The 17,618-nt window shown below is 46.6% G+C and overlaps 1 protein-coding gene and 1 pseudogene across 8 annotated transcripts in view; both read right to left on the bottom strand.

Annotated features, from left to right (window-relative positions):
- Positions 1 to 3,948: 3,948 nt before the first annotated feature.
- On the bottom strand, positions 3,949 to 9,039 carry LOC134472489 (small ribosomal subunit protein eS8-like; annotated as a pseudogene).
- Positions 9,040 to 9,572: 533 nt separating this feature from the next.
- Grid2ip (Grid2 interacting protein) overlaps positions 9,573 to 17,618 on the bottom strand; it is a 34,362-nt gene continuing 26,316 nt past the window's right edge. For all 8 annotated transcript variants that reach the window (XM_063234138.1, XM_023565181.2, XM_063234134.1 and 5 more), the window contains 9 exons: positions 16,428 to 16,515; positions 15,558 to 15,635; positions 14,750 to 14,946; positions 14,073 to 14,228; positions 13,837 to 13,923; positions 13,178 to 13,307; positions 12,976 to 13,094; positions 11,259 to 11,423; positions 9,573 to 11,046 (listed from right to left, as the gene is read on the bottom strand). In XM_063234138.1, coding sequence (XP_063090208.1) covers positions 10,975 to 11,046; positions 11,259 to 11,423; positions 12,976 to 13,094; positions 13,178 to 13,307; positions 13,837 to 13,923; positions 14,073 to 14,228; positions 14,750 to 14,946; positions 15,558 to 15,635; positions 16,428 to 16,515 — 1,092 coding nt within the window. In that variant the 3' untranslated portion in view covers positions 9,573 to 10,974. The remainder of the gene's footprint in view (positions 11,047 to 11,258; positions 11,424 to 12,975; positions 13,095 to 13,177; positions 13,308 to 13,836; positions 13,924 to 14,072; positions 14,229 to 14,749; positions 14,947 to 15,557; positions 15,636 to 16,427; positions 16,516 to 17,618) is intronic.

Here is a 17,618-nt window from a genome sequence, read left to right as displayed (position 1 = left end):
GAGTTTGTACCTTCATTCTATTTTACTGGATTACCATAAAAACCAGAATGGATCATGCATTGTAGTACAGATCATAATCCCAAAAGTGTTCCAAACACTGTAATTTGGAAGGTTGAAATTTCTTTTTTAAACTTATCAATCCTTGGTTCAAACTTTATGCTCAAGCTTCTTAATTGGCTGCAAAGAATGAATTGTTTGTAAGCAAAAACTGAAAAGAGCTGCAGTGTGCAAGGAACTTGGGCTTAAAATATTAGAGATCTAGATTTCATCAGATTCATAAACAAAACTAATCTTTAAAAACAGTCATAACATAAAATAGCAGCCCCGAGAAACATTTTCCAAGCTTTATATTCATCAGAAGCTGACTTATTTCAGTGGCCTCATTCTTAGAAACTGCATCAAGGGCTGGAGGTTTAGCTCAGCGGCATAAGTGCCTGCCTTGCAAGCAGGCAGTCATGAGTTCAATCCCTGGTACTGATAAAAACGAAAAAGACAAAAAAAAAAAAAAAAAAAAAAAAAACTACATCAAAATCCTCCAGAAGATCTGGAACTTCATCCTCCTCCTCCTCTCCAGGAGCAAGCGGTGCTTCTGTATCCACAGATTGGGCAGAGCTTGGGGCAGCCTCGTTAAACTCTTGCTCCAGTTGAGTGTTGGGTAGCATTTCTCTCAGCTGTTTTGTCTCAGCATGGCCTATCATTTTGAAAGTGTTTGCTGCCAGAGATGCCTGACTTTTGAGTTGCTGAAGTAGATAACTGTTCCTTGGTTTGGAAACATATTCACTTCTTCAATACCAGAGATTCTGTTTACCTCTAACTTCTTTAATGAGAACTGAAGTTTGTTTGTTTTTAATCATCTGCTGTAGCTGTTCTATGACCTATCTTTTTGTGTGTGCCAGGACTTGAACTCAGGATCTCTCGCTTGCCAGGCAGGTGCTGTGCTTCTGAGTTATATCCCACCTCGTGAGCTACTTGCTTTCTGTGAGCCATTCTTTTCCCATTATTCGGTCCTTGTGTCTGAAGTTTGATCAGTTTTGCTTGGTTCATGACAGTTTCTTTCATCTTGTCAGAGAGAACATGGAGCAGTTCCGGGAACTAGTGCTGGTGCTCAGGGGGTCTCAGCAGACCAGCTGAATTAGGCCCACACCCACAGGGATGCAAGGTGGCAGCTAGAGGAGTGTTGGAATCCTCAAAGCTTAAAATTCCTAAAGTCTGAAATTTCTAAAATCAAAATCCTGAAAATCACAATCTCAAGAAAACCAAATCTCAAATCTGGAAATCCTGAAAGTCAAAACCCCAAAATGGACTCAATTCCCTGAAAGAAAAACTATACAAGAGGAACAGAATCTGGGTATGGTAGATCAAGCTGGTAATCCCAGCACTTTGGAGGCTGAGGCATGAGGATCACTGCTAGTTCAAGCCCACGGGCTGCCTAATACAAGGCCAACCTGAATTACATAGCAACACTTTGTCTCAGAAAATAGAGAGACAGAGAGCTGAATTATGGGGATGGGATTAATGTATTTTTGATTGTGCAGGATACCTGTCAAATTTTTCCGTCATATACTACTTCTGCCCCTTCACATGTAACATCTTGCTTGCCTTCCAAAAAACATCCTTTAAACTGAGCAGGATGGCACACATTTATAATCCAGGTGCTCTGGGAAGCTAAGCCTGGAAGATTGTAAGATGGAGCACAGCCTGGGCAAGTTAGCTCCTTATGCAAGAGCTTGACTCAAAATTTAAAGAGAAAAAGGGAGTGCTGGGGATATTGTTTACTGACGCACAGGTTCCTTCTGTATTACAAAGCACATTGAACGGTGAACTCTTCTTGCTGGGAATTTGACCTCCTGACCACTAAATCTAACATTAAAAACTGTCACATGCTTCATTGGCTAATAGATGGCACTTTCAAAACAGTCCCCTAGGCTTTTTATTAAATATATACACCTATTGAATCCAAAAATTCTAGAATTTAGCCACTTATTTATGAGTCAAATGATTGGAAAGGACAAAACTTTTTATTAACACTTATTCGAAGATTTGGTGGTGTTTGCTGAAGAAAATTGGTTTCAGTCAAATCCCCAGACTATAATGGCAGATTTGGAATTAATTTCCTTAGGTTTTGAAAAGTGAATTCCCAGATGTAACCAATGAAGTGTTTTTTCCCATTCAGCCCAGTACTACTGGGGGGAAATTGAAATGAGAGGATTGAGCATGCATAGGACAAAGTGACAACTGCAGTTTAAAACACTGTCATTAGACATAGTCTTGCCAGCTACTGGAAAGGCTCAGACAGGAAGGTGGCAAGTTGAAAGACAGCCTGGGCAATTCAGTGAGACTTGGTCTCAAAATAAACAATAAAAAGGGCTGGGAGTGTGGTTCAGTGGGAAAGCCACGTGTTCAACACTCAGTACTGAAAAAAATAGGGCTGGGGATGTATCTCCTTGGAAGCAAGCCCAGCACCCCTGAGTTTGTTCACCAGTGATAATAATAATAAATTTTATATTTGTTTGAATTGGCCCATTTTAGTGGAACCAATTCCAAGAGTATCTGTTGAATTAAAGCTACCTTTACCTACAAAAGCCATTTATCTTATTTATTTACTTATTGGTGGGTACCAGGGATTGAACTCAGGATCTTGCACTTGCCAGACAGGTGCTGTGCCACTGAGCTATATCCCCAGCCCCAAAAAGGCCATTTTTTTTTTTTTTTTTTTTTTTTTTGGTACTGGGGATGGAACTCATGACTGCGCACTGGCAAGGCAGGTGCTTACGCTGCTGAGCTAAATCCCCAAAGGCCATTGATCTTAAAATAAAATTTAAAACCGTTTACATTTTCTTCTAAAACTATACTTTTAAGATTTTGATCTCTCAAGATTTTTGTGGCACTAGTGCCTTCACATTGGGCTATATCCTCAGTCCTGTGTTTTATTTTGTTGGTTTTTGTTTTTGTTTGTTGTTTATTTGGAGACAGAGTCTCCTAAGTTACCCAGGCTTTCAAACTTGTGAACCTCCTGAGTACTGTGATTACAGGCTTTTTTTTTTTTCTCACATCTGCCTCATACACGAGTCTTGTTATTTTAGGACAGTCACTAGCAACAGAACATTAGAAACTAAGCTGATTTATACAGGAAGATGCTGCCAACATCTATAAATATTTACACACAGTGTAAACTTATGCATTTCTGCGGTGTGACAGGAGTGCTGTCATTTGTTTTTTTATTTCCCTGCAAAAGATTCCCAGCACATGAGCACTTTTAGAAATAGAGGTGTGAAGTGACCTTCCTATCAGCTCAGTGCAAAGCTAAACCCTGAATATACCAAATCCTTTGAGAAAACTGTAACCTCTCCCTCTCTGCTTCCATTATAGATATAACATATAAAATTTTTTTTTTGGCAAAGTAGGCATGATGAGCTACTCTTTTGGTAAAAATGACAACACATTGGCTAATATTGACATAGCTATATAAAGGAGGTTTGTAACTCCTTTTTAATCTCTTTTTTGCCCTTTATAGAGTTTGAAATAAAGTTTTAGTTGATCTACAGAGCATCAAAACTGTCTGCATTCATTTCAGTCTGCTATGTAACGGAGGAATATAAAATTGTACTATTTTTTTCTCTTCTCATTTCATTTTGCATGCAAGGAAGCTACTAAAGTGTAAGCCTCTAAATATGTGTGAGATTTTACCTGAAATTCACATCACTGAGCATATACTGTCTTCAGAAGGACTGTGCATTATTTTTTGTGTGCTTCTACACACACACACACACACACACACACACACACACACACACAATTTCTGGAATAATATGGAATTACTTGAAAGGAGTATTCTGGGATGTGCTTCACCAGCCAGAATCAAACTGGTGATTGCTGAAAGACTTTTGATAATTTGAGATTAATTTTCTTGGGAAGTAAATTAAATGGCTGAGAGCAGACCCCTGGAAGGGCAAGAACAGATGGACAGGAACATGCCTCACTCTTCTCAGCCACTGTGGAATCTGCTCTCCCTACTTCTCAGGCCTACTTGGAGTTGTAGCTTGGCATGATTGCCGCCATCTTGAGCCCTGCATTTAACCAGTGCCCTGATTTGACCCAGGAAAATGGAAAATCACTCAGGGTATAAGTCCCATGAAACAAGCAGAATGTGTAGCCACAAGAGAAAAATTAACCTGCTTAACAAAAGAAGCAGGATACAGGTGTCAACCAAAAACTGATGTTAAGATTCTAGCTAAACTGTTTCCAATTTAGTGGTTTTCTGTTTAAAAGATTTGTAATTTTCCAGTTCAGGGCTAGCTGGTGAGAGTCTGAAATGGGTCCATGCAAGTGGTCACTGAGCTCAGTTAATTAAATTCCAAATTTAACAATTTGGCAGCTTGGATTCCTATACTGTTTACAAATCTATTTCACATAGCAAGGTCTCATTTCATATAATCCAGATGACAGCCATTGCAAAGCTGAAATTTCTAGGTATTTATTTAAAATTTATTTAGCAGGGATTCTGATTGGCTCAGTTTAGGTCAGGTCCCCCTTGATGTCTATTCTGGGTTAGATGGGCTCATGCATACTTTTTTTTTTTAAAACATAGAACAATACACACCTTTATTACATGAGCTAAGCGCAGAGGGAAGGTTTATTTGCCTTTCCTGGCCTTGATTTTCCTCAGATAGAACTCCAGCTCCTTGCCATCTAGCATATAACCCTCTCTTTGGCCTGGTCTTGATGCAATGCAGGCAAGAAGTTGCCCTGCTGGAACTGATTCTCCAGAAGACTGCTGATTTTGGAGTCCTTTTTCCTTTCATAATAATTCTTTTGAATGTACTTTGATGGGTTTTTTTGCTTAAAATCTCTTCCTCCTCAGGAGTCAGCTTGGTCCCCTTCTTGCAGCCCAGGAGCAGTGTGTAGTAGGATTCCTACCACTGTAGGTACAGTGTGCCCACCGTCAGTGAGCACAGTGCAGTTCTTCCTGTGGATCAGTTCATTATTGGACGCCTTGTGAACAACGCCAATGATCCTTGTTCTTCAAGTACAACACTCAGAGCCCCACGAGGAGTTTCCCATATCCAGCCTGAGGGCTCGGTGTTTCTTGTTACCTCCTCAAACTCCCGAGTGTATTTGGTGGGGGCCAATCTTAGTGTTGGCAGCAGGGCACCCCAACATATACTTCTGCTTCTTGTGGTAGGGCTTTCTTTTGCCCTCGCTCTTGCCCTGAGAGATGCCCATCGCTCAGCGCCAGCTGGAAAGAGCATACTTTTTTTTTTTTTTAAGACAGGGTCTCACTATAGCCCAGGCTGGCCTTGAACTCATAGCGATCTTCCTGCCTCAGTTTCCCAGTTGCTGGGATTAGAAATGTGCACCACCAGGGCTGGGGATTTAGCTCAGCGGCATAAGTACCTGCCTTGCAAGCAGGCAGTCGTGAGTTCGATTCCTGGTACCAATAAAAACAAAAAAGACAAAAAAAAAAAAATGTGCACCACCATATGTGGCTTGGTGGAGGGGGCACATATTTGGAAACAGTTGCTGACGGTCTGTGGGTGGACTGGGAGGCAGTGTGCTGTTGTTTTTATTACCTCCCTTCATATGTTTAGAATACTTGTCAGGTCTCTGCAGAGTTTAAATTTGCAACCCTTTTTTCAAAAAGAGTTTTGGATACAGCTGAGTATGGTGGCACATGCCTATAATCCCAGCACCCTAACAGGCTGAGGCAGGAAGATTGAAAGTTCAAGTTGCCAATTTAGCAAGACTCTCAAAATAAAAAAAAATTTAAAAGGACTGGGGACATAGTTCATAGTGCAAATCCTCTGGGTTCAGTCCCCAGTATTGGGCAGGTGGGGGGTGTCAATTACATATTTCCAAAGTCATTTTCCTGAGAAACTTGATGATAATTTGGTTTGACCAAATTAGCAATTATTGAGCTCCTGTTGTATGCAGAGGCCAGAAGCAGCCAATGGAAATGAAGCTGACATGGTTATCAAACGGGAGACACCAGGTGGTTGAACCCTGGGTGTGTGAATTTGCCAAGGGAGGGTAAATAGTGCCCAAGAATAAAGGTCAGGGAAGATAAGGCCAACAAACTCTCCCTGTGGCTTCCTCTCCCTGGCCTCAGAAGAGTAGCGAGGATGGAGACAATGGCTGCAAAAGCTTTGGCTCTGAAGAGAGAGAGGGGTGGGCAATAGGCAGTAGAGCCTAGAACTATTCTTGAGGGTAGGGAGGAGAGGCTGAAAGAGCCAATGAGTGCAGTCCTGACAACTGAGCGATGGTAAACAGCACAGATGAGCTGCTCTGAATTGGAGGAGGGAGGGCAGGCCCTGCATGCCATTGGATTAGGGAAGGGAAGATGCAGAGAGGCTTGCAGACGTTATGGGAGGAAGGCCCAGCCAAGTAGCCTCCTTTCTCCAGGAATCAGCAGGTTATTCAGAGCCCTTTGAGGCCTTTCTGGGATATCTGATAAGGGAGTTTGTTGGAGTGAACTGTGTCCCACTCCCTCCAATTCTGAGGAACCTCAGCCTGTGAGAGTATTGGAGATAAGGTCTTTAAAGAGGTAAATAAGGAGCCTGGGTATGGTGGTGCACACTTGTAACCTCAGTACTCTGGGAGGCTGAGGTAGAAGAATCCAAATTCAAACCTAGTCTGGGCAACTCAATTGACTTAGTGAGATGCTGCTCCAAAATTTAAAAATTAAGGGTTGGGGATGTTGTTCCAAGTGAAGACCCTGGGTTCAGTCCCAAGCACTGGGGAGGAGGTAATTAATGTTAAATGAAGTCATATGGGTGGGGCCATAATCCGGTAGGTGTGGCATCCTTAACCAGCAAAAGAAATTGAATAGACACACAGAAAGGAAAGACCATGTGAGGACTGGGAGAAGGTGATCCTCTATAAGTCTGGAGAAACTTGATCTGCTAACACCTTGGTTTTGGACTTCCAGCCTCCAGAACTGTTAGAAAATAATTGCTGTTGTTGAATCGATCTATTTGAGATATTCTGTGATGGTGGGCTAGTAGGCTATGTGGTGTATATGTGGACTGTATGGTAGATTAATAGAGGGAGAGCAGGAGGAGGTAAGGAAAGAGGGAAGAGCTTTAAGAGGGTATCAACAGCTTGCACATCTCTTGGAATGCTGAGATATATATAAAAAGAAATACTTGTGTTAGCAAAGCAATTTCCACTCAGTGGACAGGCTCTGGATTTAAACAGACTGGAGTTTTAGATCCAGAAAGTCACATATTCTTCCTGAGTTTCAGACTTTTTATTTGTGAGGAGATAATAAAACCCACCTCACAGGGCTCTTTGAAAAGAAAATGAAATAAGATATGTAGAAACATTGAGCACACTACCCAGGAAAGATCAACTGGTATCACTATTTGGAAAGAAGCTGCATAATTAGACCCTATTATTCAGAATCACTCAGATAAGTTCTTGGGGAAAGGGAAGAGAATGAAAAGAGAAAACATCTTAGTGTTTTGCATGCATACTAAGTTCCTGCAGTGAATGTAATCATTGTGTTCTGCACATGTGTACTAATAAAAATAAAAATGTCTTTTAAAAAAAGATAAATTCCTGGGCCCTAAGTGTCTGCATCCACATCTGTGATTTGGTGAAGAACTGGAGAAAGGGGGGACATACTGGTTTACAGGTAAGACTGCACTAACTCTGGGGTAGGACTGCCATAACAAATAGGAAACTAAGGGCCAGGAGTTTAGCTCAGCAGCATAAGCGCCTGCCTGGCAAGGGTGAGGTCATGAATTCCATCCCTGGTACCAAAAAAAAAAAAAAAAAAAAAAAAAGGAGACTAAATGTGGAGAGACTAATCCATAATATGCTTACATCCAGCACTGGGCCTGGCATGCATCAGAGGCACTGGCATGCCAGGTGTGGTAGCACATGCCTGAATGTGATATAGGCACTCTGGGAGGCTGAGGCAGGAGGATCTCAAGTTCAAGTCCAGCCCAGGTAATTTAAGAAGACTATGTCTCAGAATAAAAGATAAAAAGGAAGTAGAGGTATAGCCCAGTATAAAGACCCTGGGTTAAATCCCCAGTATGTTTAAAAAAATATTAGTGAATACATGTATGAATAAAGAGATCAATGAACATTAACAAGACCAAACACATATAAGCATCTGTTGATAGATGTGCTAATCAACCCACTTAGGGCTATAAGTGAGAGAAACCAATTTGAACCAGCCTAAACTAAGAAATTAAAATCAATTTTTAAAATTTTTAAATGGGAAGGGTGTTTAATTGCTTGAAAACTGATAGGTCCAGAAGTCAACTTCAGGTGTGGCTGGATCCAGGGATAGAGATGTATACCCTGCAGGTTTCCTCCATCTACTCCAAGCAGTTGCAGAGGAGATGGAGCCTTCCCTTCCAACAGTCCCAACTTGAGTTGGGACTCTGAGCTGCCTAGCCAGGAACCAGATCATCTGCATTCAACCAGCACAGCTCCAGGGTCTGAAAATAGGCGAGGAACACTTTTCCAAAGGAAAAACAGGGAGCTTTTCTCAGGAGGATGAGACAGATTTCTAGGCAAGCACAGCCCACCTCAATGTCTCTGGAAAGGAGTCAGGTGACTAGGTGAGAGAAGCGTGCTACCTGGAGGACACATGGGTCACCAGAGTAGTGCTGGGCCAGATTAGGGCCACCTGGGATTTGAAGGAGGCAGGGATCTGTACCTGAGTGCCTGGCCAAGGGGTGATATAGTATGTTGCTTACAAAAATGGCCCTGATTCCCCAACCACCCCCACACCCTGTGCATGTGTTTTTGTAGAATGTCCTACTAAAAATGGAGCCTGCTTCCCTCCTCCTAGGATCTGAGGTGCTCGTGTTACTGGTGTGGATGATAGAATGTGATAGAGGAGATGGTGAGTCCTGAGCTACACTCAAAGGATCTTCAGCGTCATTGCTTGCATATTTTCTTGGACCCTGGCTATTCCGGTACAGGATGAGACAGCGTATAGGGCTATTCCAACTTTCTTTGTCAAGGCTCCAAACATGTGCAAGAGCCCCACATCCTCAATACAGCTTCTTAACAGACGACACTGACCGCAGCTCAGATCAGAACTGCCTTGTTGGCTTGACGCGGTGATGCACACAGTCCCAGAACTAGGGCGGTGGAGGCAGGAGGATCACTGTGAGTTTGAAGCCAGCCTCGGCTACTTGGTGAATTCAAGGCCAGCCTGAATTGCATAGTGAGATCCAGTCTCAAAAAACAAAATGAAAAAGAATTGCCTTGTTGACTCATAGATTTGTGATTCATTGTAAGCCACTAAATTTGGGGATGGTTTGTTATACACTGCTGGAGGAAATAAGTAACAAACAGATACAAGCCAATTTAGGAAAAGCCTTAGTGAGTGCTCTGGCTGGGTCTCCTAGAGGGGCAGTTTTTAACACTCAGGAAGATGCCATTGGGGCTGGCTGGGCCTGAGGATCATGCCTGGTGGTATATATACTTCCTGGTGCTCTCACACAGGGATTTTAATGGACCTAACATGTTTCACGGAGACATAGGCATTAGAAACTCATAGAAACCATCCAGCAGGAGCTTCAGGGGAGAAGTACATTCTGACATTCAGATTTCTCCTTGAAGTATGATTTTCATTTAGACATTTTTACATGGAGTTGTGAGGAGGGAACAAAGAATGTACATACATGGACTCAGAGGAAGACTGTGGAAGATAGGAAAGAACCAAATGGGCCCAAAATTCTGCCCAGAAATAACACTAGTCATTTGGTTGGGATGGGAAGGAAAAAAACATCCAAGAGAAAACTTGGAAAACAAGTTGTCCTTGCTCCTTATTCATTTCTCCACTTGATTTTGGCATCCAGGCGACTCCTTTATCTGCCTCCAGACACAGAAAGTGGCCCCTAAGATTCCAGTCATATACTACATCGCATCATCTGCTCCCATGTCTGTCCTGCTCACACAACCTGCTTCAGGGACTGTCTTTACCACCCATCCAGCTAAGAATCCTGACAACCAGCCACCAAGTCCTGCTCATCTGCCACCTAAACCCCTTGTGCTCTCTGCAATCTCCTTAATGATCCTCTTCCTGCTCCATGCCTCTCCTGATCTAAACACCTGTAAAGTGAGTCTGAGTTCATCCATTGGCTCAAAACCTCAATTCTTGGGTGCTGGGATGTAGCTCACTGGTACAGTGCTTGGCTGGCACGTGCAAAGCTCTGAGTTCTATCCCCAGCCCAGCAAAACAAAACTGCATTTTTAGTCTGCAGTCTGATGTAATAGATCTTTCTACTTCAGTTTTTCCCTAAATTTTTCGCTGAAGGCTTTCCCCCTTTCCCCCTCTCAGCTGCTTCCAAGACTCAGGCCTGAAACTAGGCGTGGTGGTGTATGCCTGTAATGCATGCCAAGGCAGGTGATCACCACAAATTCAAGGTCAGCCAGGGCTACAGAGTGAGTTCCAGGCCAGCCTGAACTACATAGGGAGACTTTGTCTCAAAAACAAAAACAAACACCCCAAACAGACTCCGTTTGGCTGTCCTAGGATGCCAGATTGCATGCTTTTCTGCCTTCTTGGCTGGACAAGGGGCCTCCGGGTGCTAGCTTGGTGGGCGAACATGTTCCTGGCTCATCTACTAGGAGGGCCACTCCAAGCAGGCTCAGAAAGCAGGCGAGCTACATTCCCTTAGTAGCCAATCCGCAGCCCACCGTCCCCGGGGCACACAGAAGCACTTTATTCCACTTTCCAGGAACCTGCCCGGGAAGCCTGCAGGACACAGCAGGACTGGGGTCGTGGATCCCCAGGGTGGGCTCCCCCAGCTCTTGCAACCCACAGACACACCGGGGCTTGTGGAGGCCCTGGTGGCTGAGGTAGCTAGAGATGTGTGCGGCGCCCAGCCCACGGCCAGAGGTATTGCTCCGCAGATCAGCACCCCGGACCTCGACGGCGTCCCCGCCGCCCTCTCCGGCAGCATTGGTCTCTTCACTCAGGCCGCAGAGGACGCGGCGTGGCCGCCGTCACCAGGCCAGGGGAGAAGTCATCCCGGAGCTGCGTGGACCCTCCCCGGCCTGCAGATCGCTGAGTGCTCGCTGCAGGCGGGAACACAATGAGGGGCGGGCAGTCAGGGTCCCAGGAGCAGCCTTGGACCCCTGTCTTGCCTTCTCCTCCCATCCCAAAGTACCAGCATTGAGGTTATTTACTGGGATTGTTTGCTAGTCCAGCTTTTAGGAGAACGCCCTTTTGGGAACTCTGGCCTTGATCTCCCTAAGAGTTTCTCCTCTAAGCCTCTCCCATGGCTCACCTCGAACTTGCTCATGAACTCCGAAAAGATACCGAAGAAAGCCTCAGAGGTGGTGGCCTTGGAATCCTCCCCGAAGAAGGCCAATGCTTTGCCCAGCTCCTCCATGGCTTCATGCTGCAGCCCATCAAGGGCCCGAAGTGCAGGCTGGGCCGTCTCCAGGAAGGACTGCAGGGCCGTGGTTAAGGAAAGGGCCAGCCTCCCATGCACCCTATGTGTGTATATGTGGAAGGAGGGTACTGGGGATTGAACCCATGGCCTTCACACTAGGTTACATTTTCAGCTCATTTTTCATTTAATTTTGAGATGAGAGGGGCTAGGGATATAGTTCAATGGCATAGTGCCTGTCTGGTAAGCGCAAGGTCCTGAGTTCGATTCCAGTAACTTTCTTTAAAAAAATATTTTTAAGATGAAGTATTACTAAATTGCTCAGGCTGGGATTGAATTTGGGATCTTTCTGCCTCAGCTCCCTGAGGGTGGTGTAGAAGGGCAAGTACAGTGGCCAACATCTGTAATCCCAGCACTCAGGAGGCCAAGGTAGGAGGATTGTCTTAAGTTCAAGGTCAGTCTGGGACACACAGTAAATTCAAGGCCTGAGCTTCAAGGCCTGCATATTGAGACCCTGTCTCAAAAACGAAACAAAACAAAACACCCTAGAAGATGATGTGCACCAGCATGCCCAGCTTGAGTAAGAATTTAAGCGGAGGCTGTCTGATCAGTCAGCTCAAGTCCCTCTGCAGCTGCTGCCCGCCCTTGAATGGCCATGCATTATCTCTCCGAAGACCTCCTCCTGAACCCACGAAAGCAGGGAGGGCTCCCTTGGACTGAGTGGTGCTAGAGTGCAGAATGTTAGCCCCTACCTGAATAGCCTGGGTCTACACAGCTAAAAATCTGGGTGTTGGGGGGGCAGTGAATAAGTGATCTTTTCTTGCTTGATAGGAAAGGGGCAGAATCTGATGTCAAATTTCTGCTTTGGGTTGGGGCTGAAATCAGTGGTAGAACACTTCCATAGCATGTAGAAGGCAGTGAATTCTATACATAGCACTGAAAAAACAACCAAAACATCTGCCTGAGTATTCAGCCTCTGCAAGCATTATACACTGGTGTTAGGGACACACGACAGGTGCTTTCCAGGTGGAGCACCTGGATGTAGGCACAGTCCTCAGAGTCCTCCTCCTTGTCTAGATCTAGCATCATCAGGAAAAAAGCCCTGTTTCTCTTCCAAGGAGTACTGGGATCCCAGAAGGGGACAGGGAGAAGTGCCACACGCCCTTGTGTCCTATCCTCCCCATCTAGACTTGTCTCCTCCTCTATTGTTGATTTGAGTTATCCAAAAATAGATCTGGCCTCAGTTACCCAGATTTGGCATAAGCACTGAGTCTAAATAACCCAGGATGGCCGGGCTTGGTGGTGCACACCTATAATTGCAGCACTCTAGAAGGCTGAAACAGGAAGATTGCAAGTTTGAGCCCAACCAGAGCAATTTAGTGACTTAGTGAGACCTTGCTTCAAAATAAAAAAGGACTCAGTATGAAGACTCTGGGTTTAATCCCTAGTACTGGGAGGAAAAGAAGACCTGGGATAGAACCATTTTTTCCAAGACAGCTTGGACACATAACAGCCTGTTTCCAGACTCTCTACAGGTGTCTTCAGTGTCCAGTGGAGCCTCATCCAGCTCTATCTAACCACCCATGGGTCCCGTGTGGGGCTCAGAGGATACTGCCATGACCACAGCAAACCTGTCCTCACTGGAAGGAGACATGCTCTGGCAGGCAGCCTGTATCTCACTGATGGTACCATGGAGGTCAGCCAGGTCACCAGTCAGGGCACGTTGGTTCACTGTATGGAAGGGGATCAAAGCCTCATGGGCCCACATTCCCAGGCCAGGACAACCTGCCATCCTACTCATCCACCCAGCTTACCTTTGGCAGCCAAGGGTACGGTGGGGAGGTCCTGAGCAAAGCCCAGAAGTTCGGGAAAGTGCTGGCTCAGTGATTTGGCAAGGATGTGCAGAAAGGTGGACTTCCCATCCACTGTCTTGGTGGAGTTCAGCTGCAAGTGACCCCCAACACACATGTTCGAGAATCCCGTCAGACTCCTGGGTACATGGTCCCAGCTTTTCCTGGGTTCTGGCACAAATTATTGGTCCTTTTTTTTTCTTTTTGGCAATCCTGGGAATTGAAGCCAGGACCTGCACACTGAGCCACTTCCCCGGTTCATTTTTATTTTGCAATTGGATCTCACTAAATTGTTAAGTTGTCAGGCTGGGCTGGAACTGGTGCTCCTTATGCCTCAACCTCCCAGAGTTGTGGGATTACAAGTGCCACCATCATGCCTGGCTCAATTTCTGGTCTTTGACACTTCTAATCTCCTTCCCCACCCCACTTTTTCAGATTGTGAGGTTTAGCTGAGAAGCCACCTTTACCATCCTTTTCTCCACCCTTGCTGCAGTCACATCCTGGTCTCTTGCAGCCAGCTTTGCCCCTGGGAGGAGGGCCCTCCATAGTCACTTATTCTCTCCCTCAATCTGTCCCAAATTGAGTTAGGCTTGGCCTTCAAGCCTTAGGTACCTTCAGCTCACCTCTGTCAGAAAGTTGATCTTGAAGCCTGTGGTCTTGTTGGTTTTGGGTTGGCTGTCATTGAGATAGTTGCCCATGGCCAACACAAACTGGAAAGGAAGGTGGGTGGATGGTGCCCAGGTGTTCACAGAGACCCCCCACCCATCCACCTCAATCCGGGTATCAGGATGAGTCTTCAGGCTGGAAGCCCCAGGACAGAAGAGTGGATGAGGTGACAAAGGAAGGGATGCACCCTGACCTCTAGGATCTTGGCGAGCTTCCGGCTGTTCTTGAGCTCCAGGGATGCCTGTCGCAAGCACTCCAGACTGCCTCGGATCTCCTCTGTCTTCTCCTGCAGGGTGGCCTGGAAGTGGAGGCTTCGCAGGCGGGTCTTGTATTCAGGGACTGACAGCATCTGCCACAAAGGCAGGACCAGGATTCATCCATCCCCCACCAGCCTGGTGGGGGCTCTGCTGGGTGCCTGGGCCTGGTACACCTTTAGGAAGAGTAAGTCTGGTCTCTAGGGGACGCTGTCACCCTATCTACTTTGTCCCTTAATTTGGTTATTTAAATTGTTAAACTAACTGGGTGTGGTGGCAAATATCTGTAATCCTAGCATTCTGGTAAACTAAAGCAGAAAGATTGAAATTTCGAGCACGGACTGAGCAATTTGGCGATTCAATGAGACCTTGCCTCAAAATTAAAAATAAAAGGTCGGGGAAGTGAGGTGTAGCCCAGTGCCAAAGCCCTGTGTTCAATGCCCAATGCTGGAAAACAAAAACAAAAACAAAAACAAAAAAAACAAAAAAACCCAAATACGTTAAACTGAAACTCAGGCCTGAGGGCGGGAGCAGTACCGAGCCGAGGGAACGCGAAACACAGGCAGCCTTGGCCACAGCGGTAGCCCTGACGGAGGCGGGGTCGCGGGCGCGGCACCTGCAGGACAAACTGGTCAGGCTCACTGAGGCGGCCAGGAGCCTCGCGGAAGGCCTGGTAGCGCTGCTCCTCGTCGGCGTCGGGCGCGAAGAGCAGCAGCTGCGCCAGATGTGCGGGCTCCAGGCGCCGGGGCTCCATGCTCATAAGGACCTGTCGCAGCTCCGCTGGGCTGAGCTTCAGGTGCGCCAGGAGGATAGCTGTGGGCGGGGCCGTGAGTGAGTGGGGCGGGGCCTCTCATGGGGCGGGGCCAATAGGCGGGACCAGCAGAGACGCCGGGCGTCGTAGAGGCGGATCCCGGGGAGAGGGCGGGGCTTCGGGGGCGGGGCTACCGAGTGGAACCCAGCGAGAGGGCTGCGGACAGGAGGCGGGGCCTGCTAGAGGCGAGGCGGGGACGGGGTAGTACCAAAGCCCTTCAGAGACTAAAAGGGTCCTAAATTTTAGTCGTGATACTGGAGAGTGAACCCAGGGCCTTGTGCACTCAAAGCAAGAAGAAGCTACCACTGAGTCACATCCCCAGCCTTAGAGAACTAAGAAACTAGTCGAGGCCAGAGCCTAGGAAGAGGTCTTCAAGGAGCAGAGGATGTGGCTGGAGGTGGGGCCAACTGGGGAAACAACTGCATGGCCAGGGCAGGGTGGAGCCCAGGCCCACACCTCCATCCAGGTGGGATTCCAGTAGCTACAAGGTTAGGAGGGCCTTCAGACCTCCAGGCGACGTGTCCAGGATTCCACAGCCTAATCTGTCATCCACCCAGATGGGTGCAGAGGCACCACCCGCCCCTAGAATCCCTAGGATCCTTTGGCCTCTTACAGGTGTTATAGGCCTTCTTGTGGGACAGGATCTCCACCACTTCCTTCTTCCTGAAGGGCTCTGGCCCGGGCACAGGCTCTGGAAGGGAAACGAGACGTTTAGCACTTCGGTTTGGATTTGGGACTGTCTGGGCTCAGAAGTGTGGCCTCAACCAGTGGCCAAGGATCCCTTCTCCTCCAAGCATCACCTTGTCTGATAACAGCTCTAATGTCCAGACCTCCCCATTCTTCAGCATCCCACCTGTGGATGCCTAGGTCTTGTACAATGTACTTAATGGGAGAGGAGTCCCTGCCCCTACTGCCACCTTTCTCTTCCCTGGGCCCTGGAGACTGAGCTGGCAAAGTAATGAAAACCAACTGTCTCTTGACCTTTTAGATGATTCTTCAATGGACGAGCTTTTCTCCTTCATACTGAGACCACTGACTACATATAATAACCCTGGTGGCTTGGCATCCTACCCAACCACTCTAGAGAGATACTCAGAAGGGGCGGAGGGGGAGGAAGGAGACTGGAAGAGGTATCTGTAGATGGCTTGCATTCACCCTATTCTGGTTGTGTGACTGTAAGCAAGTTACCCAACCTCTCTGTGTCCTCATTAGGAAGTGGAGGTGATCTTAGAATCTACCAGTAGAGTCCTCAAGGGATTAATTTAGAAGTGAGAGCATCTGGCATTTGGTAAGCACACTAAACAACTGCCAGTCATTATTACAACCTCCACTTTGAATGGGAAAAAACTAAGAAAGGGCTTAAAGGCTCGGAGATATATTAGGTAAATACCAGTCAGGGCAACCCTTGGGGGATCTTAAGTCAGAGGATGGCATAGATCATGGTATTTGGACTTTCTCTAGGGCCTGATAGGAAGCCACTCACTGACAGGTTTCTGGGTGCCAAAGTGGAGTTCCAGGTCGAGGTATTTCACCATGTCACTCAGCTTATCATAGTCCGAGTCTTCCCCGAGCTGTGAGAGAGCATGGGAAGCTCAGAGTTGAAGAAACAACAACAGCTAAACCACCCTCTCCTACCCAATCCCCTCTGAGGATTGTCCTGGGAGGTTCTGGAAAGAGGGTACTCATCAAACCCAGGGATGAAGCTGAGTAGGAGAAGACTGCAGAAGAAGCTAAAATCATCCAAGTTATCAGGCAAGGAACTGGCTTCCCTTGCAGTCAATAATGCAGCCAATCTTGGAACCCTATCCATGCAGAAGCAGGCTGCAGAGCTGGGCAGGGGCTGGAGGCAACCAAAGGGGCCAAAGAGGGTGGCTGAGAGGTCTGGCCCTGTTTGGAGCCTCCTTTGCAGGCCTCCTGTGCAGCCTGGATAAGGATAGCCTGGGACCAGAAAAAGGCTGATCCAAAACCAGGTTGATGGGGGTCGCCTCAGGCAAAGGATGGGATCATCTGTGAGCAGAGCTGGCATTGGAGGATCTGCAGCAGGGAAAGCCAGGAGCCAGAAGCTGGGCAGGTGACTGACATAGTCTAGGTGACAATCTGGAATGGCCATCTAGAGTTTGGACAAGGATGAAGATGGGGAAACTACTAAGTGAGAGATCAAAAAGGGAAAACAGGGTGAGAAAGTCTATGAACATGTCTACAGGGCAGGGAGGTGTGGTGTGGATTTTGGATGTGGCCAGATGTGTGACCTGTATCCCTGTGTCTGGTAGTGGGACCACAACACTATGAAGCAAAGCATGAAGACTCGTCTGAATCTCACAGAAGGTCTCCAGGGGACCCAGGTTGTGGCTCTCTGTTCTTTATCAAAGGAGGTAACAACTCTGTTCTCTGCTCAAGCCCCCTGGGAATTCTCTTTGGGGCTTGCTCATTGACACAGTACTAGAAAACACATTCTAATGACCCAAAGAACAGTTCTGAGGTATATCTTCATTTCACAGATTGGTCAGTGGTGGGTAAGGAATATGGTTGTTCTGCTTGATTTTAAGGGTAAGGCAGAAAACAGGACATAGGAATCTTGGGGAGACAAGACTTCAGAGCAATACAAAGAAGGATGGTTAAAGTTATCCAGTGAGGGATGGAAGGTCTTGACAGCTAATGAGTTCCCCATCTCTGA

Source organism: Cavia porcellus, unplaced genomic scaffold (genome assembly GCF_034190915.1).
Source record: "Cavia porcellus strain 051 isolate PalLab524CR breed Dunkin Hartley unplaced genomic scaffold, mCavPor4.1 scaffold_23, whole genome shotgun sequence".
In the NCBI taxonomy this organism is placed as follows: Eukaryota; Metazoa; Chordata; class Mammalia; order Rodentia; family Caviidae; genus Cavia; species Cavia porcellus.
This window is presented reverse-complemented; position numbering and strand designations above follow the sequence as displayed.